The following is a 15,855-nucleotide window of genomic DNA, read 5'->3' as shown; positions in this document are numbered from 1 at the left end:
TTTGTTGTGTTTGGTTGTTTATGGAGCCTCGGTGTGAAGGCTGTTAAGCTGGCACCGACTCCAGATGTTCCTATTTTAGGACCTGTTGATATGTACATCCGCCACCACAGTCCTCTATTCTCCAGTCATCCTCTGTTCATTCAGAGGCCCAGAAGTGAGGCCTGCTGCTGCCTCCCCTCTCCTCACCCTGCCAGCCCCTCCAGACACAGCTCCTTATGGTAGTCCCTGTTGATACATACATACACCACCACAACTCCTCTATCATCCATTCTCTGTTGGTAGAGAGGCCCAGAAGTAGGGCCTTATGCTGCCTCTTCACCCTCCCTCACCTCACCCTGCCAGCCCCTCCAGACACAACCAGATCCTCTCATACACACGCCACTGCTCACACTTTAAAGCTCATGTCTTATTCATGTGATTGTCATGTTTGCTTACAGTGTTTCTCTGCATGCAGGGTTGAACTGCAGTCTTGAATGGATCTGCCTTTTGTCCCCTCTCGATACTTTCTGAGTCTTCAGTGAGTCTTCACAAGGGCTGCAACTAATATTTTGTTATCGATTCATCTGTTGATTATTTTATTTGATTAATTGATTAGTCTTGACAAATTGATTAATTAAAAAAACAAAAAAAACATGTTTTTGAATGCAATGGTATTGATATATTTTTTCCAGATGCACTAAAGTATGTCTAGGTGTAATGCCATCATTCAGTGGTCACATACTTTATTTTATATTGAAATTCTACCTATTGATAATGAAATAGTTCATCATGACACATTCATTTCGATTAATGCCTGTAAATTATGTGGAGTGTGGACGCCTACTATACAGATTAGGGTAAGAACATGCAATTATCCATGTCTTTCTTTTTCATTACAAATTGGCCCCCAATTATGTAATAACGGCAAAGCAATGTTGCCTTTATTAAAACTTAGCAATAGCTGCCTAACTACGTAGCTAGGTACATAGCTAGCCAGCTACACTTTGCTTAGAGTGCTGCGCCATCATGTGCATCAAGTTCCCGCATGGCTCCGGGATGCTTCTTTTCAAATGTACTGCTCTGGTATACCACCCGGGCTTTGCACAGTGAACAGAGCACCATATTACTTGGTTTCTGCTTCAAGCATTCACACACTTTTTGGAGGAACCCTCCTCAGCACAGACAACAGGGTTTGCCTCCGCCATCTTGTAAACATAATGACGCATCAGTCATACATTTTCAAATTGTCGAATTTCCATAATCAACGTCATCGACTACGTCGACTAATCGCTGCAGCCCAAATCTTCACAGTACAGTATGCGGCATATGGTGGGTTTGAAAAGTGAATGTAATGCAGTATGTGTGTACTGTACTGACCTGTACAATGTATGATACTCTCGCCATCCGTCATAGGAAAAGAGTCCCAGGGCAGGAATACAATATGTTGACCATATTTCTCTAGTGCTGTTTTGTTGTTGTTGTTGTTGTTTTCCTCCTCCATGCTCTGCTTACTTCTGTTTACCCTAATGTTCTTCAACATCCTCTCAGCCAAGGCACCTGGAGAACCGCCCCTACCATACGCTCTGAGAGCAAGCATGGGCTCCATTATTTATTAGTGTCTGTGAGGGGCTGTAGAGAGGAGGTGAAGATGCTGAAAGAGACTCATGCTGCTCCTCTGCATTGGAATGATACAATTAAGTAAAGATGAGGCGAGTGAGCAGCTAGGTAGAAGGTGACACCGGGATCAGGTGGTTGAGGCAGAGCCCTGTGGATGACTCGCTCTGAGAGATATTGAGATGTTTTTTCTATGCTTTTATGGGTTTGTAGACATTTTCATTTTGTTTATTTGTGTCTGAGAAAGTGATGCATTAGAGGAGAGGGTGATTTGTCTGTAGGGATGGTTCTGTGTATATGAGAAAACGACTTGTGAGAGGAGGCTCTGAGTAGGTCAAGCATTTGAGAAAGTGATCTATGCAGTATGTAGGACTCAGTGGAGGCTGGTGGAGGTAGAAATCGGAGAAAAGGCTCATCTACAAAAATGTAATGCATGGGATGGAATGAGGAATGGTATTGAACACACGTATTTGATACCATTCCTCATTCCATTCCATGCATTACAATGAGCCCATCCTCTGATTTCTACCTCCACCAGCCTCCACCAGCCGATGTGAGAAAGCAAGGCATGAGAGGAGAAAGTACTCAGTATGTAGGGCTGTGTCTGTGTATGTAAGGCAAGGTGCTTGAGAAGGTAGTCTGTATGCAGGGCTGTGTCTCTCTGTGTATGGGAGGGTCAACACTGCTCTGCTCTATGGGTGTTAACAAACAGCAGACAGGCTTTCAGGGACCCCCTCGAACATTTGCTGTGGAGTGTTTGGCAACCAGAGGAGTAAAGGTTTAACATGGGGGTATACAATCGGTGTAGATGAGACAGTGTTGTATTAGAGAGAGGTAAATATCCACCTGGTTACAACTCCATGGACTTGCTACTGAATTATCCGTAGATAGAAGTAGACCATAAGCATGCCTGTGGACCATCTGTGGACCTGCAGCACAGCAAACCTAGGTAGATTGCTTCTTTTTTTCTTTGTTTTTTGTTTCTCACAGTTTTCTGTGGAATTTCTCCAATGTTTATTTCTCAAACTGAAGAGTAGCAGAAAGAGGACTGTTGGGAGTAAACATTTTGCTCAGCAGAATATTTGGGTTCAAGATGATGTTTTCAGCAACACTAACAAGTGTTCAAACAGAGAATGTATGGATTGTTTGAAGATTTTACATATTTGGCTGTTCTATTTACTCTACTGTTCCACTGTTTTTTGTGCTCACATTTGTTAAACAAAGTTAATGTAATGAGATGTCACTTTTGATGACAAATCACCCCAAGAACACAGGGAGAATTTGCATAAAGTCATCATTCTGTAGTCAAATACAAACCAGTGAAGTCGTGATTGGAGAGGGAATAAAATGCAGCAATTTTTGTCTTTCATTTGTGGTCAACAATCAAGAGAGCGATCATGAGAGAGAGAGAGAGAGAGAGAGAGAGAGAGAGAGAGAGAGAGAGAGAGAGAGAGAGAGAGAGAGAGAGAATGGTAGGACAAATTGCTCTGGCAACTACTACAATTCCAATCATACTTTAAACAACCATTATAAGTGTTTGAACCCTGTTTTGTCTACTGTTTCTACACTGTGAAATCAACATCTGGGCTGCCAGAGTAGACCAATTCCCAGTCAGCAGAGAAGTGACGGCCCAGATCTGGCCCACATCTGTTTTTACCGGCATCCAGATGTGGCCCAGGTACAATTTTACTGGCTGCCATTCCTGAGCCTTATCTTTGCCATGAAAAGGCCAGACCTTGGCCAGCATTTGGATGTGGCCCAGGTATGACTTTGTTGCTCAGGCCAGAAGTGGACCGACTCTGGCGATCATACCTGAGCCTGGTCTTTGCCATGAAAATATACCTTGCCCTTGGCCATATACATTTGTTGAAGTTGGTGTAACTGTGTAATCATTGAATTAGATCAATACCCTGAAAACAATTTTAACTGGTTGTGTTTAGTAAAGACTTCAAGAATCATTACAATATCACATTTTGTATTTTAAAGAGCTTACATATTGAATATAACATATTGACGGACATAGCTGATGTAACTGTACATAGCCTACTGTAAAACATTTTTTTTTTTAAATGAAAAAAATAACCTGGTCAAATGCACCAAGGCTTGATAACAAGTAAAACAGAATCTAAAGCAATTATTCGATTTAAAAAAATATATAATTTGTCTGTTTCCTTATGCGTGGATATCGTGCCCTTATCATCAATCAGACACATATAGGCAACTGTAGCCTACATACACACACCCATGTGTAGAAAAATATGTTCTAATAGATAATAAAAAGTAAAACTATGGCTTGAGTAAAACAAATGAAATAAGGCTTACCTTTCGTGTGATAAAGAGGAGATGTCTGTTCTTTGTTGGCTGGGTGTGCGCTGCATGGCCTTGTAATTGCTTAAATCATGCAAATATGTTGCTTATATCCCCATTCTAGTTGAAATGGGTATTCCTCATACCAAAGCTGGCCCATAGCAAATTGGCAACTCTCATCCAGGGCTGGCCCCCCACATTCAGACCAGGTCTGGCCCATATACCACAATTGTCTGATGACTGGGTTAGGATGAAGACTGTTTCCTGTTCCCTTCCCAATTGTGTGTGTGTGTGTGTGTGTGTGTGTGTGTGTGTGTGTGTGTGTGTGTGTGTGTGTGTGTGTGTGTGTGTGTGTGTGTGTGTGTGTGTGTGCGTGCGTGTGTGTGTGTGTGTGCGCTGTGTCTAAGACAGATCAGGCCTACTGTGGAGGGTGTGCTCCCTGAATAGGTGCCCTCTCCCACCTACACAGAGAGGTGAAGGCACCACAGCTATGGTGGTAATGAGACTATTAGCCTGCACTATTTGTAACTTCCTGAATTGTTTTGTAGGGATAGACAGCATGCCCTCTAGCATAGCCATAGCCTGCTAATTGTAAACCTAGGTGGGGTGGAGGTGGGCGGTTGAAAAAATAAGCAATTGCTGGGAAACAATTTTTTGGTTAAACAAATATAATCCAATTAAAGTGCAGATACTGTGCTGTTTGTTTGTTTGTTTGTTTGTTTGGTTGGTTGGTTGTTTGTTAATACAATCAATTGCTTGACATTATCAAACGCATAATCAAATGTTTAGGTAGAAATATTTACAGTGTATATAAAATGAAATATTGAAGTATTCATTAGTGGATAGCTTCCACATGTATTCATTCCTTATTGCCTCCATGATGCTTGTTCTCTTTGTTTGTGGTGCTTTGCAGTCTGATAGAGAAAGGCATAGTTTGTGCCAAGCAATAGCCAATCAGGGTTGTGTCCATCCCTAAGTATTCATCTCTCTGCCTTAGTCCTCGTGGGGGACATCTCTAATAGTCTACCCTGTTTTGGACAGTGTGTGTATAAGTATTGCCCTGTTTTGGAAAGTGTGTGCACCTACCAGGCGGCAAAGGGAACAGCCCCTCCCTACTTGCAAGCAATGGTCAGGCCCCAAACCCCTGCCCGATCACTCCGCTCTTCCACCTCCACTGGCCGCCTGGCACCGCCGCCTCTACTCAGCAGTCACGCAACTCGGTCACGGCGTTTCACCGTCCTAGCGCCCCGCTGATGGAACGAGCTTCCCACTGCTGTCAGGACTGCAGAGTCACTGCCTATCTTCCGCCGTAGATTGAAGACCCATCTCTTCAGGCTGTCCCCACTACCCCCCTGTACAAGTTTCTCTACTGTAAATAAATTGATAATGGGAAAAAAAGAAAAAAGTACGTATTCCTGCTTCTAGCATTGTGACTGCCAATAGCCCTTGGTCCTAGCATAGATTACTTGTTCTTATGATGACTGATGGATAGGTGATTCACTTACTTAGACAACTGTATTTGTTGTAAGTCACTTTGTATAAAAGCGTCTGCTAAATGCCATAAATGTAAATGTAAATGTACAGTAAGTGTTGCCTTGCTTTGGACTGTGTGTGTATTGGTGTACTGCTCTTTTGGAAAGTGTGTATATTAGTGCTGTGCTCTTTTAGACAGTTTGTGTGTTAGTGTTGGACACCAGCTCATCCAGAGCTCCACGTTTAGAGTAAATACCAGCTGCTACTGTGACTTTGCCATATGGATTCCTCTCTCTCCCTGCAGGCTGGTCTCAGACACTCACAAACAGGTGGAAAGTACTCAGATTAAGGATTAATACTGACTATACAGCACTCTGTGATTACACTACAGTTTTGACACAGTCTACACATGGCCAACATATGTCCAAGATTGGATTGGATTGCATTGGTTGTTTTTTTTGTTTGATTGCTTGTTTGATTTTTGGAGGGGGTAGGGGGTATTACTGTCATGTACACATTGCCTACCACTGGTTAGGCTTATTCTCCCTGACAAAGAAGAACGTCTGTTCTACACTATTTATTTCAATATTTCAATATCTCTTCTTACAAAACATCTTTGTCTCCATCTGGGTCATGGTCAAGAGTAAACAGGACAAATGTAATGTACTGTAGCACGTACAGAGTATGTGCTACAGTACATTAACTTTAGAGTAAGAACACTCATTTTCATTTTCCGTTTCAACACCCTTATTGAACACAACCCTTCCCCTCCTCTTGTGTCTCTCTCTGCAGACGTGCAGCACATTAAGCGGCGGGACATCATTCTGAAGCGGGAGCTGGGAGAGGGGGCCTTCGGGAAGGTGTTCCTGGCAGAGTGCTACAACTTGAGCCCCACCAAGGACAAGATGTTGGTGGCTGTCAAGGTAAGGGATGATCTCTCCATTATCCGGGGCCACTGAGCTCTACCGAGCTCCACCATATTCTCCAGTTACAGCAGACCTCCTTACACAGGTCATGGTCTCTCAACTGATCAGGCCTGAACTGTATTAACTTGATCGCTGAGCCGTGTCTCAGGGCTGGGGGTAGGGGCAGTGAGGGGGGTGGTGGAACGCTAGACACAGCCAGTTGGCTCTCTGGGATTGATCTGGGGACCTAGGTCGATACAGAGGAGATTTTTTGCTCAAGTGTCTAGATCGATAATGATACTAATGATCGTTGAGGTTAATATGAGGAGCATGTTTTCCATGGTTGGTCTCCTCATATCATGCTTGAATATATGAGTCTTCTCTTTGAGTTAGCAGCTGCAAAGTATTAGCTGAGTCACCCCTGGAAAAAGCATAACTCACAACCTGGTTTGTCCAAATTGTCCATATTTGTGCGCACACACACGCATGCACGCATGCACGCACGCACGCACGCACACACACACACACACACACACACACACACACACACAAATGTTATCTCTGTCTCTCTCTCACTCTCTCTCTCTCTCTCTCACTCACTCTCTCATTTCCTCACACACATACACACGCAGGCACACACGCACGCACGCACTCACACAAGCACACACACACACACACATACATACATACACATACACTCCCTCACATCCACAGCATGTGTGTCAAGGCCTGCGGTTATCTAGAGAATAAGCACCCCTAAATTGGTTTTGGGATGGGGAAGCTGACTGTGTGCCTGGCCCATACACAGCATCTCACTCTTGAGAAGTTTTCATTTTCTCTGAAAGCCACCAGTAATTCTGTCCTCTCCCTGAAATCTAAGCATCCAGAGGAAGTGGATTTAGAGTTGACCATGCTGTCTACCACCGCCCTTTCTCTGGGGTGCCACTGGCACATTGCCCTTGCATTTCTTACAACTGACAAATAAATATGTTTTAAAGCAGACCCTGTGTTAAAGGGATAGTTAATATAACATGAATTAGATTACTTCACCTTGAAAGTAGTCTACTATATGGCTATGTTACTTACTACTACTGTACATACAAATGCATGTACTGTATACTATGTCACTTTTGGATAATTCATCTATTCATGAGTTGGAATGAGATTTGGTGATTATAATGTCCTTATAAAGATTACATGGCAAGGACAGTTGTTTATAGTATAACATATTTGATTACATATTGATCAAATGAATGACATTCTGTCAGGGTCCTTCATACAAGTCACATCTGACTAGTGGATCTCTTGGCTTTTTCCTAGATGTGCAGCTTTCAAGCGAACATGTGAACATGTGAACATGTGAACATGTGATTATCTATCAGCTAGTTAGTGAGGCTTGTAGTGATCATGGACCTCCTTTATAAGTGGATCTCAGTGGGTTTAGTGGCAGCGCTAAGACTAATGTTACTACATAAGTCATTCAACCGATTGCATATGCTAACGCTACATAGAGAGAGTGGTGGTTTTAAATGTTAAAGCAATCAATGAATCTGTGACTTTAAAGGAGTCCTCCAGGACTGCAGCTTGGGATGATTGAGGCTGTTGTCAGCAAATTGACTGTGTAGCTACTGTAGCATGTTGTTTTACACATTTAAAACCCATTATTATAGATTTTCTTTTACAGGTTTTGCAGGTCTATTGGGGCTGTGTTGGTTATATAGTATCAGCTCTTGCTGATGCAAAGACACCTAACATAGGCCCAGTTTATATGTCCAAACAAGGTTTTGAGCTGTGAGTTATTATACCATTTTCTAAAATAATATGTTTGTAAAATTCAATGGCGGTACAGTACTTACATACTATCTCTATAGATCTGAAAAGTGTATGTAATTATAATTAGTCAATTTCATGTAAACCCCACAGTTCTTGCCTTGCTGTAAATGATCCATTTCACCAATAAAAATATGCCAACAGAAATTAATTTCACCTCTAAAATAACAGACTGAGGGCATAAAAGGTCATAAAATGTACTTAGATCAGCCAAAGGGTCACAGATGACGGTGATGACAATAAATATTCGCCGGTCTGGAGACAAGGGCCCCATTTATCACTTCTCCCCCTCCATAACCATCACTCTTCGTCAAGGCGCTCATCCATGGGACGATGTTAGCCGTGATGGCACTGAGCCACAGTGGTGAGGCCGTGTGGCGGAGGACAGGGAGGGCTGTAACGGGAGCAATAAGGCTGTCTAGGAGGGATGTTAGATCATCTCCCAAAATGTTCAACTCCACAGATGCGTTGATCAAGAGTAATGTTGGCTGGCTACAGTGGCCTGCTGGGTTTTTCTTGTCCTTTTTTTTCTTCTTCCTTTTCCGTCCCTAGTCACCAGAGAGGAGGGGAGGGTTCCATAGAAATAGATTACATAAAATACCAACATCCATGTTTTTGTAACAGTATGGTATGTGTTTTCTGTTGGGTTAGATTGCCACAGACACACCATAGCTACAGTATATACTCTGTGTTTAATTTCAGACTAGATGAGGTAATGAAGTTCTGTCAGGATATTTCCTCACAGTCAAACAAAACAGGTTGATGAAGATGGGAATTACCAAGCATACAGCATCAGTCCAAGCTTTCTGTCTCTGAGCTTACTTGGGAGCATCTGTGTGACCATTGAGAAAGTTGAAAAAGATGAACATATTGTCATATTGACAAAGTTGTTGAATATGGGGATAGGTACTGTATGTCTGTTATAAGAAGATGGACTGTGTTTTTGACACAAAGCTCAACTATACTAGTTCTTCAGGCTCTGGTCTTGTCCCATCTTGACTACAGTCCGGTAATATGGTCAGGTGCAGCAAAGAAAGACTGCAGCTGACTCAAACAGCACGCCTAGCTCTTAACTGCACACACAGAACTAATATCAACAACATGCATGATAGTCTTTCCTGGCTAACGATTAAGGAGAGATTGACTGTTTCTCTTCTAGTTTTTGAGAAACATTTGTGTGTTGAAATGTCCTATCTGCATGTATAATGTATTTGCATACACTTCAAATAGACATCCAAACCCCACAAGACACTCCACTATGGGTTTCTTCAAGGCACCCAAACCAAAAACTGATTTATTGCGTCACTCAGTTATGTATACACCTCCCCATTTACTTAGTATTAATATAATAATAATAAAATATATATTATCTTATAACAATTATTGTATATTTATGTTGTTCTTGTACATAACTGTTCTGTCTATAGCTGTTCTGTACACTGTCATGTGTTTTATGTTCTATGTGGACCCCAGGAAGAATAGTGGCTGCATGTGCAGCAGCTAATGGGGATCCTGATTAACAAATATGTACAGTACAGGTGTACTCTGGAGGCGCACCACATTAGCAACACAGGGGTCATAAACCATGCAGGATAGGGATGGGTGCCTTGCCATCTGTGCATTGGTACTGTCATGCATTTTAATTATCCCCATTCATTTTGTCTCATGAGGTCATCCAGGGGAATTCTATTTACAAGGAAAAAGTGGGGAAATTGTGTAATAATAATTCAGATAATATATGATTATTGAGTTTTTATTGCCTAAAATCAGTCAGCACCAATGTTGATTTTATGCAATTAGAAGTGTGCTATAAATGCTCGATGTTTGTAACAGCTGTTGTGCTGTGAATATCCAGTAACCATAGACACTAAACCTTTATTTACTTTTTCACCGTCTTACTACTCATGGGGACTGTTTTTATTCCTGGTGGATTTGCGTGCGGCGAGACCACTATTGTTTACTTTAGAGAACAGCTGATCACGTTGGCTCAGCCGGCAATGGTGGGCGAGTGGCCCACTGTACCGCAGGAAATAAGGAGGCGGCATCGGGGAAGCAGAGTGGGGGTGCAGCGACGGATGAAGAAAAGGAGATATAAACCGTATCTTCCTTCTATCATCATGGGCAACGTGAGATCTCTGGGCAATAAGATGGAGGAGCTTACAGCACTGGCGAGAGGACAGAGGGAATACCGTGAATGCAGTCTTATGTGTTTTAAGGAGACATGGCTGCAGGAGGTTATTCCCGACGCAAACACCACCAGACAGTGCGGGCGGACAGGATTCACCGTCAGTGCGGCAAAAAGCGAGGCGGAGGAGTTGCTGTATTTGTCAACAACAGATGGTGCAATACTGGCCATATTCACGTGAAGGAACGCGTCTGTAGCCCGGACATCAAACTTTTGACCGTAGGACGTCGCCCATATTATGTGCCACGTGAGTTCTCTCATGTTATTGTTGTGGTCGCATATATCCCCCCCTCTGCCGACGCCGAGGCACTGTGTGAGACTATGCACGCAGTTATCGCGAGACTACAGACCCAGCACCCCAGTGCATTCATTGCAGTTTCCAGGGTTTTTTACCATATCACCCTGACAAAAACACTGGCAATGTCCTCCCAGTTTGTGAAGTATCCCACTAGGGAGAACAAAACACTGAACCTGTAATATGCTAACGTAAGGACGTCTACATCTCTACAGCACTCCCCCCGGGCAGATCGGACCACAACCTAGTTCACCTCAAGCCCATGTACTATATGAGCCTCTAGATCAGCAGCACTCTGTGACCACTAGGACTGTGAGGAGATGGACACAGGAGGCTGATGAGACTCTGCAGGAATGTTTTGAAACAACGGACTGGGAAGTTCTCTGTGAGTCACATGGGGAGGACATTGAGGGTCTTTCACATTGCATCATTAACTTCTGTGTGGAGAACACCATACCTACTAGGAGGGTGCAGTGTTTTCCCAACAACAAGCCTTGGATTACAAGTGACCTCAATGATAAGAAGAGAGCCTTCAGGTATGGTGACAAGGAAGAACTGAAGCGGGTGCAGAGGAAGCTCAAGGAGAGCAGGGACACCTACAGGCGGAAGATGGAGGACAGCCTGCAGGACAGCAACACAAGAGATGTGTGGAGCAGCTTGAGGAAGATCACCGGCTACAAGCAGGCTAACGACCTGCAAGTGGCTGGATCTCTGGACAGGGCCAACGAGTTGAACCAGTTCTTCAACAGGTTTGACTTGGGGGCTCATTGTCTCCCTCCCCCTAGCCACACCAACGACTCTCCACTCCGTCCTCCTTCTCCTTCTCCTCCCCCCAACTCCTCCAGCCCTGCTCAGCTACCGGACAAGGTTGTGAGCCCGAGGGTGAAGTTGTGAGCCCAAGGGTGCTCAAAGTCTGTGCGGACCAGCTGTGTGGAGTACTCCAGTACCTCTTTAATCTGAGCCTCAGTCTGGAAAATGTCTCATCAATGTGGAAAACATCTTGCCTGGTACCGGTACCAAAGAAAAGGAACCCCAGTGTTCTGAATGACTATAGACTGGTAGCCTTGACATCCCACATCATGAAGTCCATGAAAAAAGACTGGTGCTAGCACACATGAGGCCCCTGGTGAAGACATCCTTGGACCCCCTGCAGTTTGCCTACCAGGCAGACATTGGTGTGGATGATGCCATCATCTACCTGCTACACTACTTGCGGATAAGCTCCTGAGGATGCAGGTGGACTCCCCCATTGTTTTCTGGATTACGAACTACCTGACCAACAGGCCACAGTTTGTATGGCTGCAGGGATGTGTGTCGGACCGGGTGGTGAGCAGTACTGGTGGCCCCCCAGGGGACAGTTCTGGCTCCCTTCCTCTTCACCCTCTATACCTCGGACTTCAGGCACAACACAGATACTTGCCATCTGCAGAAGTTCTCGGACGATTCTGCTATTGTGGGATATATCAGTGGAGGCCAGGAGACCGAGTACAGAGGACTGGTGGACAGTTTTTTTGAGTGGTGTGAGCAGAACCACCTGCTACTCAACATCAGCAAGACAAAGGAGATGGTGCTGGACTTTAGGAGGACTAGGGTCCCCCTGTCTCCTGTTTCCATCCAGGGAGAGGATGTGGAGGTGGTCCAAAGCTACAAGTACCTGGGGGTGCACCTGTACAATGAACTGGACTGGCCTGGTAACACAGATGTCCTGTACAAGAGGGGTCAGAACCAGCTTTATCTCCTGAGGAGGCTCAGGTCCTTTGGCATGTGCTGAACATGTTCTACCAGTCAGTGGTGGCCAGTGCAGTGCTGTATGCGGTGGTATGCTGGGGGGGCAGCATCAAGGAAGGTGACACCAAGAGGCTGAACAAGCTTATTAGGAAAGTTGGTTCTGTCCTCGGTGCCACCCTGGACCCTCTGGAGGAGTTGGCCAATAGGATGCAATAAGACTGTAGAACTCCTTCTCCGGCTGGCTCGATCGGGGTGATCAAAGTCAGGCTGGGGGATGTTAAATCATACTAGACTGTTCTCACTGTATATAATGTTTCAAATGTCTATTTTATTTTATTCTATTATTCTATTGACACTTTATTTTGCTGTTGTTGTTTGTGATGTGATATGTCTGCTGTAATGGCTTAATTTCCTCCCGGGGATCAATAAAGTATCTATCTATCTATCTATCTATCTATCTATCTATCTATCTATCTAATATTGCATAAGTGGAGGTGTTTTTATCATCTTTGTGAAAACAACATGAATTTTGTTTCCAAACTTAGTTTACAGCACAGCTACAAAATATTTCATTATTTAATAGTGAAGTACCCAGAAAATGATTGCTTCAAAGCTGGAAGGCAGCCCAGATTCGGAATATCCTACTCTTCACGGATCATAGGGAGACAAAAAAAAAAGGTCTGTATGCCAACTGTTTCATAGATGGGAATTCAGAGAGAGGATATTTACCACCGCTAGATAAACTCATCAATAATAACACCATAACTCACAGCCAATACGTTTAGAGAACCAACGGATAGATCAGGCGATGCACAGAGGGGACTCTGATCACAGTTCTGTAATGGAAAGTCAAACTGTGTCCGGGACGCCCTAATGAAGTCAATTACAGTATGATTCGCTGTTGTGGAAGCCGTGCCGATGCAGGATCGTTGTGACATCCCGTCAAGACATCCTGTCTTGCGTGTTCCAAGTGTTTTCTCTCTCAGTACAATCATTTTATCAAGGCGGTGAACTACACTTTCCTTAGAAGTTGAAGGGGTACTCTCAATATTGGCATATGTCAGTTGTTATATATTGTGTTGTCCATGGCTTTGTATCTGTCTATGTGACCCGTTGTAGTTCTTCATTTGTCGGGTCTTTTTTCTCTCAGTATGTAGGTTAATAAAGTGAAGGGAAGTGAACTGAGCTGAACTCTTGTGTTCCTCAGACCCTGAAGGACCCAACCCTTTCGGCCAGGAAGGATTTCCAGAGGGAGGCGGAGCTCCTGACCAACCTGCAGCACGAGCACATCGTCAAGTTCTACGGCGTATGTGTAGATGGAGACCCCCTTATCATGGTTTTTGAGTACATGAAGCATGGAGACCTCAATAAGTTCCTAAGGTAATTGTGATCTGCTCACCACAACACTGTTAGCCTGCTGAGCTAAAGCATAGGCATTAGCTTGGAGATCAATTTGGTCAACAATATGAATGTGATTTCAATGTGATGTGACCATTTTTCAAATATAAAACAAGTTCATTTCTATTTCCTCATAACTACTACAAAAAAACATTATTAACAACCCCGCTGGAGCCTGCAACTGAGATTCCTCTAAGAGAAACGCTGTTGCCTGTACAAGAAACAAGAGCCATATATACCATTTATGTTGTTTCTCCACACAGACCTGTCACTGTGTGCCAGCACTGACTTCCCTGTTAAACTGACATACTGTAAGCAACAGTGACAAGAATGCAGATGAGATGCATGATCTCCTTTATGATGAGATATTGTTGAATCCCTGTGTGCGCTTCAGTTAGCAGGGAACATTGGTACTCAGCAGCAAAGCCAGCCAGGCAGACTCTCAGGTCTCTGGCTTGTGGCTTTAATGCAAATTGTCATGACAGTAATTACATTTCCATTAATGTGTTTGTATCCATTCATAGGGTGAGATCATTCCTTCTGTTTTTCTGTTACACAATTTGAATATGGACCGGTCTTATTTCTACCTGTGCAATAACAAAAATGCTCGACCACATTGACGTGTAATTACAAAGCAATGACCGAATTTAAAAGTAATTACACCCCCAAAACGTACAATATCACAAAAAACTGACTATATGACTATACTGACTATATCCTTTCCAAGATAAGTTCAAGTTCTATTGGTTGCCATCCTCTTCCCTCCTTCAGAGCCCATGGTCCTGATGCCATGATCCTGGTTGACGGACAGCCGCTGCAGACCAATGGGGAGCTGGGCCTGTCTCAGATGCTGCACATAGCCTCTCAGATCGCCGCGGGGATGATGTATCTGTCCTCCCAGCACTTTGTGCACCGTGACTTGGCCACACGTAACTGTCTGGTGGGCAACGGCCTATTGGTGAAGATAGGAGACTTTGGAATGTCCAGGGACATCTATAGCACAGACTACTACAGGGTAAGGACTTCTATTGGTGGTTAATGGCCATAGGAAAAACAACATTCAAGGTAAATTATCGCGAATTCATAGCACTCAATTAGGTGTAAGAACAATAATTGTTGTGGGGAAGGATCTGCTGTACCTCAGTTGTTATAGTTGAAAAAGTGTAAGGGATGTATTTGCCAAGTTTTAATCTCTAGATGTATCTTTATAATTACACAGTGTATGTGTTTTACACAGTGTATGTGTTTTCACACAAAAGCATAATAAATGTCATGTAGCTAATTATATTCCTAAACCAATAACATTACAATTATTTGACAAAGTTGGTCAAATAACCTACTGGTTATTTGACCTACTGGTTTTAGACTACAGTAGGTCATCTGAGTTTTTTTCCATACTGTTAATATTTTATATTGGCATCCACTCTTCTAATGTAAGAAAAACATGTTTTTGACCTGGCAACTATACAGAACAAAGCTTCTTACTTGATAATGGCCCTCTGGAAGCTGTGCTGGCATCACAAAGGGATTATTACTGTGACGCAGGGGGACTTTCAGTAGATCCAGACCATAATTGCCATTGTGGGAAATATGTTACATTTGCAGTAAATGTCAAATAGTCCATTGAGTCCCATCCCACTTAATGTGTTCTGTGGGCTTCTTGTCTTTAATGGGGGCTCTAATGGCTGATTGCTCTCTGCAACAAGCCGCTCTATAAAAGACATGTATCAATTAAATGTCTCCAAGACAGAGCAGGAAGTGATGTAACCAAAGAGGAGTGCAGTCACACTGAACTGAGTGCTCTCGCACGGTGAGGTGCAATTACTGTATCTTTCCTTCTTTTGCTCTTTACTTAAATGGACTTCAGGCTTACTTTTCCTTTTCAGCTACTGTAATATACTTTATAGACAAAATGACTACAATTGAAAATACATGCTATCTGCTGCCAAATTGTGGTATATCTGCAGTATATGTATCTGAACATCATGGACTCCTTCACATTCTGAGGCAGGAAGAGGATGAGCATCAGTGGCATAGCCCAAGGATGCAGTGATAGAAAGGAGGGTAAGGGGTGGATGCCGATGGAGATGAAGGACACTCACGCTAACAGGTGTTTACATGTGTTTACAGCCCACTACATT

The 15,855-nt window shown here is 43.5% G+C and overlaps 1 protein-coding gene across 1 annotated transcript in view; it reads left to right on the top strand.

Moving 5' to 3' along the window:
- The window catches only part of ntrk3a (neurotrophic tyrosine kinase, receptor, type 3a), a gene marked incomplete at both ends in the record, with an annotated part of 139,145 nt that overhangs the window by 117,891 nt on the left and 5,399 nt on the right, over window positions 1-15,855 (top strand). Inside the window, 3 exons of the mRNA XM_083665589.1 lie at window positions 6,166-6,296; window positions 13,524-13,696; window positions 14,486-14,729. Coding sequence (XP_083521715.1) covers window positions 6,166-6,296; window positions 13,524-13,696; window positions 14,486-14,729 — 548 coding nt within the window. The remainder of the gene's footprint in view (window positions 1-6,165; window positions 6,297-13,523; window positions 13,697-14,485; window positions 14,730-15,855) is intronic.

The sequence above is a fragment of the Argentina silus genome (genome assembly GCF_951799395.1).
Source record: "Argentina silus genome assembly, chromosome: 3".
In the NCBI taxonomy this organism is placed as follows: domain Eukaryota; kingdom Metazoa; phylum Chordata; class Actinopteri; order Argentiniformes; family Argentinidae; genus Argentina; species Argentina silus.
The sequence above is the reverse complement of the archived record's forward strand: the minus strand, read 5'-3'. Positions and strand labels throughout refer to the sequence as shown.